An 18,744-nucleotide genomic window follows, 5' to 3' on the forward strand; every position below is an offset into this window, starting at 1 on the left:
AACAAGCCTGTTTTGAGAAAGCCCTGTCTGCCCCTGCAGTTTTTATCTTTGTCCCTCTGTCCTGTTCACGTATCCTGACAGCCATGTCAGAATTCTATCGTTTGTTAAACACATCACACTATTCAGGCCTCTGTGTTTACTTGTACGATTGTTCTTTTTCTTATCTATTTGCAGTCTCGTATATGCCCCACCCCCTTTTTTGTAGCATGGGGGAGAGAACCCAGGGATGCTCTACCACTAAGGTACATCCTCTTTATTTTTTATTTTGAGATAGGATCTCCCTAAATAGTGAGACTGGCCTCAAACTTGGTGATCCTCCTGCCTCAGCTGGGATTACAGGTGTGCCGTGACTATTCTTCCTTTAAATGTCACTCCCAACTACAACTTCTCCTGATTTCTAGATGGTTTCATCAGTTTCCATAGCACTTACCAGCATATAATCATATTTTGTTACAGGTAAGCATATTTCTGTACTATAGCACCAACACACAAGATGGGTAGGATTTCATCATTCCCATACAGAATCATCAGTGCTTAATAAAGTGCCTGGCAGTAGGTGTTAACTCAGTAAATATTTGTAAAGTTGAATGGAATGACCAAGATTTTGGTAATTGCATTATGTTTTGATTTAATAAAGGGTAATATAATCTATGCAAAGTCAAAGTCTGAATAGGTGATATATTCTATACATTGGGGTGGGGAGGGATCTTTCTTTCTCTTCCCTCAAACCCTTCCCAAATTCTAGAACTATGTTAATGAACACAAAAATAAGGTAACAATAGTTTTAATTTCAAGCAATTAAGAAATTTTAGAAATATGGAGAAGTGGATTATAAAATAATTCTAATGATAAAATATGGGAAAATAATATTCTGTCAGAAGGATAGGAACATTGTTTATGAGCATATTCTTTTCTTAAATCTTAAGGAGAAGAACAGTGTTATCTGCATACATAACCAACACTAAAATGGGTTTAAAAAGACTATTGGAATGTAGGCAGTTAAATAACTTTCCTCACTAGTCCAGTGATTCCAAAATTAAGAGTTGCTTGTTTAGGTTCAATGAAGTTTCATTGTAGAGCTGTGTCACATTAATTAGCACATCAGTGGGGGATCATGTTGCTCAGCCTCAGCTGATCAAAACCAGACATGAGGTAGCTGGATCTAAATGGAGTGAGATGTGCTAGATTCAGTGTGCAGAGCATATTAACTGTTGAGTTGAGCTGGTAGGTAGGAAGTGGCCTTAGCTGCTGATTCCCATTATTGTGGCCAAAACCCAGCTTGGGAATTCAGGTGTAGGGAAGACAAGTTATATTTTTGGCTTTCAACTGCTCTTAGAAAAATGTATTTAATAAAACAAAAGAAAAACTATTTAAATAGTCATGGTGGTGCTCCAATCCTGGCAATTATTACTCTTGGGCAAGGTACTACCATAAAGCTTACTTGGAATTTTGGCTTTTTATGTTCTTGGTCTTTGTTTTGAAAGTCCTATAATTGGAATTCAAATTCAGGTGTTGATGGCTGTCTTAAAAGAGGCTTTTAACTTAATTTGGGCCCTCTATATTACATTTTTTGTCCATTTAGGTTCATGCTATATTTATATTCTTAACACTCAGCAGCTCTTTTTGTAATAGAATCCCTTTATTCAAGTCAGTGTGCAATTAGGGGTAGTAAAAATGTACAGATTTTTGTAAATTACCATTGTATTTTCTTTACCACTGTCTTTAAATGGTTTATTTTTATTTAAATGACCTCTTTTTAGGACCTCCAACTCCTTATCCCATGTAATTCCCTTTCATCAGCCCCCAAAGGGCAGCACTTTGTATTGTCTAGGGCTCTGTCTCCAGTGCCTAGAGGAATACCTGAGTCATCCTGGCACTCACCAGTATTTGCTGAATGAAGTCAGAGACAGTGCTCTGAGAGCATTTATCATTGAACTCTTCCATGTGAATATATTCCATGTGAATATATTCTCTGCAGGCATAAAATTGTGTGATTTCAGTGCATAAAAACATCCCACTTGATTCATCTATTTTCTCTTTTGGTATTAGCTATCCCAGTCTATTTTTGTTAATGACATGTGACTTTGGGAAGCATGAGGGCTTGTAATGCAGTCTTCCCAGAAATCATCTTTTATTTTTCTCATGCATAATGTTGGGCCATGAGAAGTGGCATCTAGCCATTGGGTTATTATAGTATTAGCTCATTGGTCTGTCCTGTCCAATGTAAAAGTTAGGATCCCTCACAACCCAATGGCCCTATCCTAATTGTAGGGTAGGGGGTTCTGCTTCTGGGAGTGAGTACAGATTTCCTGGAAGAAAACTTGTCCTACATCTTTAAGGGATGTGCCTTTGATCAGTTAGTGATATTCTTTTATTAGAGAAGTTTTTTTGAAGCATCACCATAGAGACGTGACCTTGTGAAACTCATGCCTATTAGAGGGGGAGTGGTGTTATGGAAGAGGAGAGCATACATTTTGGTCAGGCAAGATTGGATTCCAGTGCTGGCTCAGATACTTTGTAGTTTAATGGCTTTGAACAAATTTCTTGTGTTCTTTTAATCTCAGTTTTCCCATCTGTAAATCTGGTTAATAATCAGCATAAAAATCAGCATATCTGGCTGACCATATAACTATTTTTGTAGACATTGTAGAAAAAAAATCTAGAAAAAGAACTTGATAAAGTAGATTGCATCATGCTCAATCAATTTTATAAATGTGAAAAGTCTGAGGAAGGAGACAACATTTTAACCTTATGTCCTTTGAGGAAATCGGAATATTAAAATTTGGGGTCTCTAGAAATAATCTCAAAGAAGCCCAGAAAGAATCAAAGGAAGATCATTTACCATACGTGTTATGCTGACCCCTGAGGTACTTCACCTGTGAGTGTGTCCTTGTACCTTGACCTGGTGTTTGTTTAAATCCTCTTGGAGGCTTCTTCTTGTTTACTCATTTCCTGCCATTTTGGATTCAGGCCTCAGGGGGAGATGGGAGAGCAGGGTGAGCTGATCAATACTTTTCCCATTACTGTCCAGTGCCTTTTTCGTCTGCCTGCTCACATTTTTAATCCTGGGTAGTTTTCTTCATGTGTATTATTAGCCCAAAGAAAATTTTTAGTCATTTGTAACACATCATTTCCCTTTTCCTAATTGGGAGAAAAGAGAGGGATCTAAGAGAACAAATAATGTATGCATTTCAGTTTTGCCTGAGGCCAGCTGTGGTCTGGGACCTGGAGACAAGAATCTCAAAGGTGTGTATGGATGGATAGTAAGTTTGGTAATCTAGGATGAGAGCATATAAGGGAGAGGGTGGGGAAGAAAGAGACCAGAAAATAGTAGCACCAGGCTTAGGTGCTACTGCTCCTTTCACGCAGGCAAAGGTCAATTTTTAAAAGCTATCATGGGCTATGGCTCAGTGGTAGAACACTTGCCTAGCATGTATGAGTGCGTGGTTTAATTCCCAGCAAATCCCTTCCCCTACCCCACAATCAAATAAAATCAAACCTGTCAGATATTCCTGAATGGAGCCTTGACTTACATGGGACTCTGGCAGCTTTTAGGTTGTATCACGTTTCCTCCCTTATCCTAAATGTTGGCTCCAAAGGAAGAGTTCATTTATACATGAAACACCTAAGTAAGTATAAGAGTGGTCAGTGGAAAGAAAGTTCTGGAAGCAAAATGAGGTCTCTTTGTGGAATGGTCCAGGTACTGAACTGAACCTTTTTTTTTTTTTTTTTTTTTGAGAGAAAGAGAGAGAGAGAGAGAGAGAGAGAGAGTTTTTTAATATTTATTTTTAGTTTTCGGTGGACACAACATCTTTATTTTTTTTTATTTTTATGTGGTGTTGAGGATCGAACCCAGCGCCCTGCGCATGCCAGGCAAGCGCGCTACTGCTTGAGTCACATCCCCAGCCCTGGATGAACCTTTAAGAGTACTGCAAATACAATATTTTTGCTGTGGGTTAGTGAGTACTACTCTTCCAGCAGAAGTTTTTTTTTTTTTCTTTTCTTGAGGGGGGAGGGGGGAGGTGTCAGGGACTGAACTGAGGGGCCTTCAACCACTGAGTCACATCCCTAGCCTTAATTTGTGTTTTATTTAGGGACTGTGTTGCTTAGCGCCTCACTTTTGCTGAGGCTGGCTTTGAACTTGCCATCCTCTTGCCTCAGCCTTCTAAGCTGCTGAGATTACAGGCATGCACCACTGTGCCCAGATAGTAGAACGTTTTTGATGGACTGATACACACTACAATGATTGCTTAGGTGTCTGTGATTTTTTTTTTTTATTTGAGGCATAAATCAGAAATTTGCCTCCAGGAGTAGTCTTAGATGTTATTGCTTTTCTGGTTAATCAGCCAAGCAAAATGTAAATTGCAAAAGTAGCTTTTTTTTTTCTTCTTCCTTCTGATGAGTGAAAAACAGTTGAATTTAGATTTATATCTGTGAGGAAAGATTTGCTACATCTTCTTTCAGTCTGCTTCTTGGGTAAAGCATTCCCAGGATGCTGTATTCAGCCATTTGCTCAATTATATTAATTCTAAATCTTGTTTTATTGTTTTGTTAGACTTTGGAAGAGTGGTCCCTTATTTTTCATTAAGCCTTGATAAACTGCCTTGTGTTTATTTTGGGCTTCTTGGTTCAGGTAGCATTAATGGATTTGAAACAGATCCGATGAAGCAATAGTACCCTGAGGTATGCTTCTATGCTTTGATCAGTGTGGTTCTTTTTTAACATCTCTGGGGAAGAAAATCTATCAGTGATTAAAATCTTTGCCTTTTTCTTCTTCTCTGACAAGACACAGAATATAGCATGAATTGGTTTAAAGTTGTCTTTGGAAAAGTAGGAAATGGTCAGTAAGTGGCCAAAAAATGAGATTTGGACAGCTATGTTGTGTTTTATGTTTTGTATTTAAGAGAACTTGCAGCAGTTAGGTCTGCTTTTGTGTGTGTGTGTGTGTGTGTGTGCTGGGGGGCGGGGCAGAGACAGAGAGACACTGGTATGATACAATACAAAAGATCAGATGCCCTAGCCTGCCAAGGTGTGACTCATGCTCCTCAGGGCTGCGTGATGCAAGGCCCGTTGCGGGAACTCATTCATGTCTGTTGGCAGGCAGGTCACTGGAGCTGGTGCGTCAAAACGTTATTTTTATCTCTGCTTATTGACAGTGAAAGCAGCAAGGTGGTCAGCCTCCCTCAGTAGAACATAACACTTTCCTTTAAACTATCTTTGCAAATATGAATATAGTTTGTTCAAATAGTGGCTTTTGCTTTTACTAAGAAACATTGGTATTGGGACACAGGAGATTTGCCTGGTTTCTGAGGTAACTTGGTAGATTATAATCTGGTTGCCATAGCAGCTCAGCAGCAGTGAAAATTACAGAAACTAAACATTTGAAGAGAGGTATTTTGTTAGAATGCTTAAAAGCCCTTTACTTACTGTCTTTCTCCTTGAAGAAGTAGGATAGGAATCAGAAGTTGAGCTCAATAAGCTGAGCCGGGAAGGCACCAGTGGATTTGGATGCCTCCAGGCCACATTTGCATGTGGCCTGTAGTGTCAGCAACCACTAAGGAAGGGTTACACTTTTTGTGCAATATACAAGGCAGATAATGTGACAATCTGGAGCGTACTCCACTTCGGAAATCCTTTTTCTTGCCTGGGAGTTTCCATAATACTGGTGAATTGTATTTTCAGAACCAACAGTCAAGGATACATTGCCTGACAATTATAAGTGTAGTAGAAGAGAATATATCAATTTGGAGTTGTCAAAGAATATGGGACACAGAGTCTTGGTGCCCATTAACTCCCCCCCCCCAATTAATCCCATAGGCATATATTACATGCTTATTCCTAGAGCTTTAAACACAAAGCAGATGGTTTCTGCTCTGTTACAGTGATGCTAGAATTTGTACACGGACTTCTAAAAAGACAAGTATAATTTTCTTTATCGGAGTGATACTTTATATCATTGGAGTAGAGATATGGCCTGTATTTATGTAGAAACAGAGTTAACTCAGATGATTTTCATGTTAAATGACTTTAAAAGCTCAGTTTCAAAAAAGCAATCGAAATTTTTTTAATCATTCTAGAGATCTGAAGGGATTTCCTTTTGAGTCTTTAAAATGGCACAGTGTGTTTACATTGGTGAGAACTTGTACACTGAAGACTCGAGGATTATTTGCATGGTTATTGTACAGGAAAAACAAATTGCCTTGAGGTAGTTTATCATTTATAATAATGAGAAGCACAAGGAATGAAGCTTAGACTGCTTCCTCCTGAATGACCTCCCCACCCAGTTCATGTACTTTCTAATTAAAAAAATTTTAATAACCTAAGCCATGTCTTCTATGGTGAATTACTATAAGAAGCAAAAGACATGGATATTAAAAGTTTAGTTTTTAAAGGTGAAATGAGTTTTACATATATTATGGTACATATAGTAAATAAAGTTGACTGCAATTGCATCTTATGAAAGCTTATTTTCAAAAGTTAAAATAATTCTGTGCAGTTTTTCTTATGATTTATGACTTCCATTCTTTCAGTAAAAATAGTTATTGAGCATTTATTCTATGCCAGGCACACAGCTAGACAGTCAGATCTTATCCGTAAAGCACCTTGATTAATGAAGGAAAGACAGCGAAATCATTGCTTAGCTAATTAATTGCAATGATAAGTTCTAGGAAGAACTAAGAGTGTTTTTTTTTTTTTTTTAAAGAACATCTATTGGGGCCCAGGCTTGCTCTGAGAGTCAGAGGCTATGTCTTAAGCTCAGGGGAATGAGTAGACATTAGCTGATCAGGGAAGGAATAATGTGTGTGGTGGGCAGAGATGAGCAAGGAGACAACAATGTACTTGGTAGTTTCAAGCCAAGAAGGCATGAACACTGATACCTATCAGTTTCTAAAAGTATATATTTTAGTAGTGCTAGTCTTGCACCTGATAATTTTTAACTATAGTTTTTAAGTTTGGATTATGACCTTTAATTTATATTAGATGTAAATTAGTGATTTTCCCCTTTATTATCCTTTAATTAGAGCTAAATTGTGAGGCTATTGAAAGAACATATTTTGCCATTGTCACTCATAGGCTAGTCTTTTGGAAGTAATCTACTTATATCAAATGTTTAGATAACTGAAACACTACCTCTAGGTAATAAACTTAAACATGTGAAGCTGGTTGTCTTGGTGCACATCTGTAATCACAGCTATTCAGGAGGCTGAGGCAGGAGGATTTCAAGTTTGAGGCTAGCCCTAGGCAATTGAAACAGAAAAGTCTGGGGATGTGACTTAGAGTTACAATGTTTGCAGCATAAGCAAGGCCCTGGATTCAATCCTTAGCACCACAAAAACACAAAACAAAACAGCTGAGTATTTGGTGGGGCTTATTTATAATATTACTAACTTATACAGGTCATCATTTCTTCAGGATCTTATACCCAGATACTTCTTTTTTGCCACTTTTAATTTTTATGAATTGCTTTGTATTGTTATGTAGAAGAATCTTATAACTCATATTAGTAATAGATACTTGGGAGCAGAATACAACAATGTCAGGTCATAACTTCATTTCTAAGTGCAGTTTTCATTTATAAATAAAGTGTTGCTGTTTTTTGTTTTAGAGAGAGAGAGAGAGAATTTTTTTAATATTTATTTTTCAGTTTTCGGCAGACACAACATCTTTATTTTATTTTATGTGGTGCTGAAGATCGAACCCAGCGCCCGGCGCATGCCAGGCGAGCGCCTTACCGCTTGAGCCACATCCCCAGCCCAAGTGTTGTGTTTTAATTTATGAAAGAGAAAAAGAAGTTGTGCTTTCCAAACAAAAGGCATCTTAAAGTTGATTTTTTAAAAAGTTATGTAAGTAATGTAGTAGGAATCATTTGACTAACTTTAAATGCACATATCCTTTTATCTCTCAAAGTTTGAACCAGGTTTAAGATTTATACCCTAAGTTTTGCATTTATACAAGGTATCTGTGTGATGTACTTCCTGCATACTGCTTAAATTTAGATAATAAAACTTGAAGAAAATTTCAGGTTTACTAGTATTAAATTGAAATTTGTGTGTTATTTTGGCAGGTTATTCTCGTTCAAGTTAATCCAGGTGAGACTTTTACAATAAGAGCGGAGGATGGAACACTTCAGTGCATCCAGGGTAAGGAAGTTTTGGTAAACATTCAAATCAAAGGATTTTTCCCCCTTATTTTAAAGAAGGAGGTTTTTCTTACATGTGTGCATGATTTTCTAGAGGTAAAAATGTATCTTTTCCCTGAAAAATTGTCTCAAATTGTGATGCTATGCAGATGATGCATTTAGTAGTAAAGTATGTATTGGATATCTAGTTATCACTGATTAAATGGTCACTCCAAAATTAATGACTTTAAACAGCAACAATCTTCATTTCTATGGATCCTAGGGCTCAGGATCTCTCAGAAAGCTAAGGTCAAAGTGTGGGACAGGGCTCAGTTGTCTTAAGACAAGTCTGTACATGGATATTCTAGCCTCACTTTGGTTGTTGGCAGCATTTAGTTTTTTGGAGGCCATTAGAAAGTTTCACTCAGTTCCTTGTTAAATGGGTCTCTCTGTGGGGATGGGACTTATGTTCTGGCAGTTGGCTTCATCAGAGCATTTAACTAGAAGGCAAGAGGGAGTCAGTAGGGCCAGCTCACAGTCAGGAAAGAGAATTAAATAAGGGTGTTAATACCAGGAGGCAGTCATTGGAGGCCATGGTTAGAAAGCTGCCCACCACAGCTTTACCTGTTGGCATCCAGTGTCCTTTCCACGTGCAAAATGCCCTCTCCCAAGATCTCCAGGAATATTACTCTTTTTAGCATCAGCTGAGTCTTGAACCTTGTCATCTGAAGAAGCTGCTTGTGTGAGGCTCCTTGATATAGTATATTAGGCCTGGGATACAATGGAGGGCTGTATATCACCTATAAGCAAGGGGAAGACTAGGCAGAATATCTCCCACTGTATAGATAGAGTTCTTCAGATGTTTTATGAGTATATGACTTAACTTCACAACCACAGTCCTTTTACTTTGACCCCCATCTAAAGATTGGAAATATGGTCAGTTTCCATCCTCCCGCCCTCCACTCCCAGCACATTCTTGGGGGGTCTTTCTTAGTTCACCTTTGAAAACATCAAGCCTTCTAGGCACCTAGTTTTGTTTACTCCTGCAGAAGGCATGGTTTGTGGTAACTTCTTCTGGCAGCTATTGGGATTATGGCAAATAGTAAATTGACATGTAACTTAGATCAGTATTAGGTTATTTGATTGGACTGTAAACTCATCAGAGGACTTGTTTGCAATACATAAACAAATGAGAGGAAATGCACATCAGTTTAGTTTCCTATAATGAGCTGCATAGAAACAGTTGGTTTTTCCATTACATTCCTTAATGAAACAGCATGGTGCTTTGTAGTTCCATTACTTCTTTTGTATCTTTAAAAACAAAAATATACAACATTCTTTTTTAATTAATGAGTACATTTTTAAAGAATTCAAGCCCCATAAGTATTAATTAGAGTTAATCTGAAATGATTTTTATCAATGATTTTTACTGGCTGAATTTCTCTCTAGTAAGTGGATATTGTCGTCTTTGAAAACCTCAACCTATTTTGTATTAGATAAAATCACACTAGAAAAGCTAGATGAAAAATTCCCTATATAGTATAAAATTGAGGTGTTCAGTTTAGTAAGAAAATAGTTGAGTCTCTGGTCATGGTAACATTGGCATCCTATGACAGACCCTGTCCCTGTAGAACCAACTGTTTATAATAGAATCTATGGAGGCAAATTGTTGCATAGAGCAATGTATATATAAAATCTAGTCTTTAATGACACCTGAGTTCACTTTTTGGAAAACTTGTAGTTTACTTCTAAGGAGTGTGCGCACGTGTGTATATTCTCATAGTTAGCTTTTCCCTGGCTTTTTTTTTTTTTTTTTAAATCTAAATCAGTAACTAGTATATGCCACAGGAAATGCTGCAATATATCGCTCTGTTCACAATGGGAGCTTTGTAATCATTTATGATAATACTTGGAGATAAGTGACACTGACACTCTTGCAGTGATTTAAAAAATGTCTTTGATTAAAGAAGAATTGTGAAGCCCATTTATTTTTGGCTCCCATGGCCTTCCTTGTCTTCGTTTTCTTCTGAAGACCCAGATACTTCCATTATCTTCATTTGGGTCATGGAGATATCTGGCCCAGTTAATTGAAATGGCCCAGGACAGAATGGAAAGGACCAGGGCCAGGAACCAAGTACTGTGCTGGGATTGGGAAGCACTGTGACAATAGGGTAAACTTCAGAAACCGGAAGGAAAATTGCCTGATAGGCTGAACCCCAAGTCTTGACCCATTGACTGCCACCAATGTGTAACAGGCAGTCACCCAGGCACAAAATTCAAAAGCCTTTATTGGAGTTCCAGCATGAGTTAGTGATGCTTCACTCCACATGGGTAAAGCAGAGCAGTGTAGGATGTGGAAACAGGTGATGTGTTTGTAAATTCCAGTGCGTGTTATGCCATCCTTAACTCTCACTGTGGTTTCATCTCTGCTGTTGCTATCCTGTGCATTCTCTCATTTAGAGTATAGTAGGTACACTTGAAGACTCTGAGGCTCATAGATATTGATTCACACTTCAAAATCACACAGCTATAAAAAGGGCAGAATCGCGCTTTCGTCCCCAGCTAGCTCACTCCAGAGCCTGAGTTCTTCATTGCCTTGCTCCTTCAGGGAGGACTCCATTTTCCTCCTCAGGCATGTGACAAAAGCAAGGTGGGTTTCTCTTCCAGAAATAACAGGATTTCTGGGCGTGGTGCCAGGGGATGAGACAGAGATGGTTTATACAACAAAGTGAATGGGATGATGGTGTCTGGGTCTTGAGAATAAGATAGGTAGTTGGTGACAGAACTAAGATGTACTTAGTAGTTTAGGGGTGCCTAGCAGATGTGTGATGTAGGGTGTACTGGTTTAGAACTCCTTACATTATTTCCACCCAGGATTGGGCTCAGATTTGGGTGGACTGAGCTTCTAAGTAGGGTGTCCAGCTCCTATTGCTGGGAGTGGGGAGGACTGGTAGAATAGGAGACAGTCTTTTCCTGTTTTCTTTTTGAAAACTTACTGGGAAAGAATTAGAAACTGAGTCATACTGTAGTGGAACCTTCTGAAAGAAGCATTTACGTCTTAGTAGATAAGTTTTTTTTCTTTTTTTTTTTGGTCTCTCTTTTAAATTGGGATGAGGGGGGTCAGTAGTGGTAGAAGGATATTTCTGGAAATTTTTGAAGTCATACCCATTGCTTATGCCATGGTTGAAACTGTCTGCCTAGTAGCTGGCTGTTTCAGCACTAGTCAGTAGGTTAGGGATTGCTTTGGGGAAACTAGTGGTAGAAAGTAGAGTTAGTTGCTGGCCCTTCCTGGAACCTTTGAAATCATACCATCTGAGGTCAGCCCCCTTTGTTTGTAGTTTAATTTGTTACTTAATAATTTTCTCTGTAAGACATTGTGAGATCACCCCAGAAACTCATTGTGATGTCATTAAAAGGCAGCTTAGAAGTAGGAAGGAGATGAATATTGGAGAATATAGTTACTCTGGGAGAAAACAAGATTTTGTTCTCATGGGAATGTCCTTGGTGATAATGAAGGAAGAAAAACACAGGAAACATACAATACGCTGTGAAAGCAGATTCATTTCTAATGGAATATTTCTCAATATTTTCCATGAAACATGAATCATAGGTCTTGAAGGGGCCATACAAGGGCATGGTTCATTTTCACTTGGAGACTGCACTATACCTATGGCATCCTAGACAAAAGATTTTTCGTTTCTTGGCCAGATGAAATTGTATAAAGAGCTAATTGTTAGGGGGGAAAAAGTCTTAGCAATCAATATGAATCCTCGACTTTGCTTAGAGTCAGGATTTAATAGAGGGCAGCTGCGGATCTCGTTCTTTTCATGTCCTTGTCTGGGCTGAGGTGCTGGCAGTGCCGCCTTCCTTCCTGTCCACATATGCCATCATTTCTTTGCTCCCTGTAAAGTCCTCTAGCCAACACAAATACCTACTTCCTGGAAGGCTCTAGGCCTGTCTCTCCCGAGAGCCCTCCTGGACCTCTGTAGTCCAACCTTTGTCGAAGTTTGGGAGGAGCAGGGAGAAGTAGCACTACTGATTCTGAACTCAGTTGTGACAGGGACAGTATATCCTTCACCCCAGCCATGCAGCCTGGTGAAAACATCACTGATGGCACTCTGACTCTGGTAGGATGTCAGGTGTGATGGCTTTTCTTTTAAAGATTACTGTGAGTTGAGAGATGTTTCGTTACATGCTTTTACTGGTCTCTAAAGCCTCTATAGAACTTCCAAATTTCAAATCACATTGAGAACTGAAGCTAATTGTTTGCTTAAGAGAAACATTTAAATTTTAAAACATTTCCATAATGATCTATTATTATTACTGCAGCTTTAAAATTTTGTTTTAAGGCTAATGCATACTAATTGTGAGTGTGAAGAAAATGAGTGAACGTCATGGTGATAGAAGGAAAAACAACTGAATGTAATCTGCCTGTAATCCTGGCTGAGGCAGGAGGAGTGCAGGTTCCAGGCCAGACTCAGCAACTTTGTGAGACCCTGTCTGAAAAGATACAAAGGGCTGGGGAGGTAGCTTAGTGATAAAGTCCCCCTGGGTTCAATCCCCAGTACCAAAAATCAAAACAGATTAAAATGTTTAGAAAGCACCATTACTTGAATAAATTTATAACTTTTAAAAATATTTAATTGCCAGTGGTTTTAGTCCAAAACTTTAGATCTTTTACAACAATGATTTACCCTGCTAACTTGTGTTCAGTGAGTTGAAACCTCAGAATGACAAATGACAGCAGAGTCTATGTGTAGGAGGGAGACTCAAGAGAGCCTCACTATGAGTTAGTCTTAGCTTTGAAGCTGTTAGAATGTGCAACTTTTTTCTTCTCTTATTTTGCTTAAGCCGTCTTCAGCTCTGTGTCTAATTCTGCCTCAGCTCCAGCAAGTGTGGGAACTGTATCATTGATGAACACCACGCTCTGCTCAGTGGCTCTGTGAATGACACCATTGAGAGCTGTTCCATGTTTCTGAATTTCCTCATTTGTCTCCTCCCTCCCTCCCCATCCCCCCATGTGTGATTCAGCATCCAGAATGTTACAGGGATGTTAATGCTACGTTCTTTTTTATTTTATTTTTTTTTAAATTTTGGCACTTTCTTTGCACCTGTTAGTTAGGCTTGTTTGATATTTTAAAACACTGACCTGTCATTCTTTCTAAGAATTTTATGACAGGTCTTAGGGAACTCAGGTTGTCTCTTGCTCTGTTTATTGTGAAATGTCATGAATAGTGTCATAGCTTGGGTTTACAAGCTCAGGTAGGTATATAATTTCAAAAGCAAGGCTTCTAAATGGTCTACTTCTTTAATGCAAGCTCTGCATATGAATGAGAAATTCCTGTTTTACTAGTTTAAAACACAGGAAAGAAGACCTGTTGTAATGAACTCTGGTTTTAGAGTTTGAACCCTTGCCTTGGCTTAAACACAACCAATTTTTGATTAAAAATATTTAGGCAGTTTGAACATGAGCTTATAGTGTGAATACATGGAATAGTTCTGTATATTTTAGTGCATTGGATGCAGAAATTATAGTGACTTGATTGTATTTAATTGTAGAATGCCTGTATTAGAAATTATATCTTCCTATTATAAGATTAGGATTTGGGGAGCTAGATTTGCTACACAAGAAACCCCTTGGAAAACACATTGACTTGCATTTGGGTGTTTTTCAAGACATTGAAATGTTTTTGTGAACACTTAGGCTTCACTTGAAAATCTTTTAGAATTGAAAATAGCAGTCTTTCACCCAGGCTAGCTTCAGTGTTATGCCAAACTTTGTGATTGACCCAAAGCAGCTGTATTTGGTAGGTGTTAATTCACAGTCTTGCAGGGAGGCTCCAAGCCAAGAGAGTGTGTATTTAGGAAAATTTAAATTATGTCACCAATTTTCCAGTCCATCTTATAACTCTTAAATATTAGCTTCAAGGCAAATCAGTCCTTTACCTGTGTCTGTGTGTATTTGCTTTATTAGAATTTTTTTCCGTTTTTCCATGCTTAGAATTACACATTTTCCCATGAAATATTGGAGAAAGCGACTTTTAGCTTTTGAGCATGCCTGATCTCTGAAATGTTTGGGGGCTTTATTTTGCATATGATTTAGCTTTTCTCCTGAACAAGGATGGATTCATGCCTACTTGTTGCAAATAGGCATTCCATATGCTGACCAGACAACAGCTTGCTGCTGAGTAACTTGACGTTTATCAGCAGTTGTTCTCAGGCTGGTAAGTACTGATGGACCCACAGCAGAGAGTCCAGTTTATGGAAGGGGTGAGAGGAAAAGCTCTGATGGTACTTACCACTGTCTTCAGGGATTGAGTATTGTCAAGGCTCGGTTCATTAATGCCAAACCATGTTGCTTGCCCAGGAGACGTTGAGTCTTTTTTAAGGAAGGTATCTGGTGTTTCTGCTGCCATCTTTCTCCTTCTACCCTTCCCAGTTACCTTGATTGTTGCTATTTTTTATTTTATTTTATTTCTTTTTAGTTATTGATGAACCTTTATTATATTTATTTATATTTGGTGCTGAGAATTGAGCCCAGTGCCTCACATGGGCCAGGCAAGTGCTCTACCACTGAGCTGCAACCCCAGCCCTGTTGCTATCTATTTTTATACTTGTATAATTATGGAATTTTAAACAAAACTTCACCCAGTGTTATATCATCAGATTTTCTCTACGTAGAATTTTAGTGATTTGTTAAAGATTTAATTGGTATTAAGTTTTCAGAGTAAATGCTCTCTAGTGCGAATCCCTGGTCCTTTGCTAGCTAGTGCTTGCCCTTTGAGCCTTACTTTCCTCTTTTAAAATGGGAGTAGTGTTCATACCCATCTGATAGGGTTGTGAGATAATCCACTGTAAGTGCTGTTATCTTCCTCATCATCTAGTCATGTATACAGCTTTGCTAATTATTTTTTTTTCCTGAAGAGACTGCACGATTAATTGTGGGCAGTGACTTATTGTCCTGCTTGTGGAAATCAGTTGAAGTTCCAGCTACTGTTTCATTCCTTATTTATAATAGGCTTTCATGGGATTGCTAATGATGGCACCAGTTCAAACATTTCAGATGAAGGTTTATGGGAATGTGTATACTGTTCAGATATAGGATTGTAGCTAAAACAATGACCCCACTGTTCCATGCATTTCAAACAAGTCTTGTTGTAGTTGAAGCTTCAGTTGTTGCTTTTCTTTAGATAATAGCTATTAACTCTCACACCATGCCTGAGCAGCCACATTCACATAAGCCCTTAGAACGTTCTGTTGTACCCAAGAAAGCAGCTCCTCTGAGTATGCTTCCCCTTCTATAAGCCTTGCCTTTTACATTTCCATTAAATTCCATACTTCTTCTAATCTGTATTTAGTACCCCCTACTCTTAGACCATGCTAAGGGACAGTGAGGCATATTGCTGAGATCATTATAGGTTTTGGGGTGAGATTGCCTGGCTTCAAAATTCCTGCATGTTAGCACAAATATTTTAATATTGTAAAATTACTTCTTCTGCACACTCCAGAGTAATATCTATCTTCAAGGATTGCCATGAGGACTAAATGAGAAACTGTACGTAAAGGACTAAGAATATTTCTGAGTCATAGTAAGGATCCATAAATAAGAACCATTATTATAAATTCCAGGTCTTCCTTATAGATAGATATTGAGCCTCCTTTCATTTTTGTTACTCATAACCTTAGAAACATTTCAGAAAGCCCATGTGAACTCGGGTTATTAGAAATTTTTAGATATCCTCATATTTCAGCTCTAAAACTTCAAATAATACATTTTAAAATTATGCAATGGGAGTATAGCTTCTGGACTTTTTTTTTCTTTTTTGCCTTTTGGGCTTATTAATCAATGATTATAATGTCATCTCTGAAGGTACCACTGTTCGGAGTTCTTAAATGTCACAGATCTTTGCATGTCAGGTAATTCAGAAAAGCAAACAGTGTCACATCACTTTAATTGTCTGCCACATTTTATTTCACAGCTTGTAGTCTTTTACTTTTTGCTTTCTTCTTTCTGTTCTTTTTATTCTTGTTCTTACACTTTTAACTTGAAATAGAAAAGTTTGTGTTAGAAGTGCCTTTAAGGAAGACTGGATTGAGTTCTTCTAGGGTAAGGGTCAAATCTTAGTTATCTTTGTAACTCAGTTATCTTTGTAACTTAGTTATCTCTGTCACATCCTAGGTATCCAGAGTAAAGGGAGGTCATTTATATATATATATAAAATTTTTTTTGATGGACTTTATTTATTTATATGTGGTGCTGAGAATTGAACCCAGTGCCTCACACATGCTAGGCAAGCACTCTATAAATGAGCCAGAACCCCAGCCCAAGGAAAGTCATTTCTTAATGTACTTGTCTTAGTTTGTTAGGGCTACCATAATGAAAATACCAGACTGGGGTGGCTTATTAAAAAATATATATATTTCTTGGTTTCAGAGCCTGGGAATTCTGGCATATCTGGTGTCTGATGCAGGTGACCCTTCTGGTTCATAGATGATGCTTTCTTGCTGTATCCTCACCTGGTTGGAAGGGCTAGAGATTTTTCTTGGGCCTCTTAAAGGGTACTAATTCCATTCGAGAGGGCTCTACCTTCTGCAACAGAGTTGGTCATTCTATTCTGCAACTCAGGCTAGATGTACTTTCACCATGTGTATCACATTGCCATGTACCTGTGGCTCTTCATCCAGGTTAGCCTTCTTTAGGAAGTTTGGTAGTGTTTTGAAGAGCCTAAAGATCTTTACTCTCTTATTCATATACTTATTAAATAAAATCTCTATGGTGACTGTACTGAACCTTTTAAAACTGCTCTTTATCTTTTGTTGTAAACTGATGTAAATAATAAATAAAGGTTTCAGCTTGAGTTGGAGTTTAAGCTTTCAGCAGAGTAGATTTATTTTACCTTTAGATGTAAACATAATAGCACGTTTATTTTAACTAATTCAAAGTTGAGTGAAATAGATAAGGTATATATAAAGTGTGGATAGAATTGAAAAATTGGGGCTGGGGCGTGGCTCAGGGGTAGAGCGCTCGCCTTGCATGTATGAGGCACTGAGTGATCCGAAGCACCACATAAAAATAAATAAATAAATAAATAAAATACAGGTATTGTGTCCAACTACAACTAAAACATATTAAAAAAAGAGAGAAAATAATCATCTTACAACTTTGGTTTCAGATGCTTCTTTGAGCATGGTTTCCATTTGCTTTTATTAAAGAGTTGAGCTGGGACTCTTGCTTTCCTGTTGGTTCCCTTTATCTAGATCAAGCTGAGGACCTTGAATGGTGTGAATACCCACGAAAAACTTTGATGCTTGATTGGGGTGGTCCCCCAAATAAATGGATCCCAAGTATGACAATGCCCTTGATGATTTCCAGTAGGTAGTACCTTGGTTCTTAGATTTGAGCCTGGATCAGAATCAAACAGTAGCTGCTTCTGCCCCCAGTATCTCTGATTCAGGTGTGTAGTAGATGGGGGCCTGGAATTTATATTTCTGAGAAGTTCCCAGGAGATACTGATGTTCTTGATCATCAGGACTTCTGAGCATAGCTGAGGTAGGAGATGGTTATGGTGGGGGATACTTGTAAGAAAGGGAGATTTATAGAAGTCATGCCCATAAATGAAAATGAAAAACAAGACTCTTAGGATTAAGTTTAGTCATAGAATGGACAAGAAAATGCAGAAGAATAAAAAAGACAAATTGGCTTAATATTTTTTTTATTCATAAGCTCACAGAATTTTTTTCTTCTTCCTCTTTGTGTCTGAAAAATTTCCAGTGAACTGAGGTTCGAACCTTAGTTTCAAAGAATTTGTTTTTATAGGCTTTCAGTTTACATCTCCAAATTCAGTTGCCATTTTATTAGGAATTAATTTTCCTCCTCTATGCTTTAATTCCCACATAAGGAGAATAAATAGGATTGCTAAATATATCCTAGTGATATTTTTTATTTGTCATGATTTTGGGGATCAAACCTAATGTCTTGGGCCATTCTGGGCAAGTGCTACATTGACCTATATCCCCAGTCCTTCTAGTGATATAAAAGTTTAATGACTAGTATTTATATAATATTTAAAGATCAATGAGCCAGGAGTAATGGCACACACTTGCAAGCCCAGCAGCTCAGGAGACTGAGGCAGGACGATGGCGAGTTCAAATCCAGCCTCAGCAAAAGTGAGATGCTAAGCGACTCAGTGAGACCCTGTCTTCAAATAAAATACAAATTGGGCTGGGATGTGGCTCAGTGGTCAAATGCCCCTGAGTTCAATCCCTGGTATCAACCCCCCCACCAAAAAAAAAAAAAAAAAAAAACATCAATGAGTTAGGAAACCTGTACAAGTATAAAAAATATTCTGAAGAGATGAAATGATAGCACATATTACTGTATAAGATAATATATCTCCCTGGTCTGCTGGCCTTAGTTAAAAAACAAGCCAAAGGGAAGAAGAATTAAAAAGTAGCTGGACTGATATGGAAGCTGGCTTTGCTTTGTAAAGTATTGTAAAGAAATGGGAAAGTTTTAAAATTTAAAACTGGGGAGAAAGGATGTGACTCAGAATTCAAAATAGATAGGACTCACCCCCAGTAATGCTCTGGAACTGAGAAACGCTGGCTCCAGAGAGAGACCAGCC

The 18,744-nt window shown here is 38.1% G+C and overlaps 1 protein-coding gene across 3 annotated transcripts in view; it reads left to right on the forward strand.

Moving 5' to 3' along the window:
• Fndc3b (fibronectin type III domain containing 3B) overlaps positions 1-18,744 on the forward strand; it is a 334,288-nt gene that overhangs the window by 89,722 nt on the left and 225,822 nt on the right. For all 3 annotated transcript variants that reach the window (XM_046422919.2, XM_046422923.2, XM_046422920.2), the window contains exon 3: positions 8,066-8,141. In XM_046422919.2, coding sequence (XP_046278875.1) covers positions 8,066-8,141 — 76 coding nt within the window. The remainder of the gene's footprint in view (positions 1-8,065; positions 8,142-18,744) is intronic.

The sequence above is a fragment of the Marmota monax genome, unplaced genomic scaffold (assembly GCF_021218885.2).
Source record: "Marmota monax isolate L192 unplaced genomic scaffold, Marmota_monax_Labrador192_F-V1.1 WCK01_AAM20220418_F8-fsc00110, whole genome shotgun sequence".
NCBI classification, from domain to species: Eukaryota; Metazoa; Chordata; class Mammalia; order Rodentia; family Sciuridae; genus Marmota; species Marmota monax.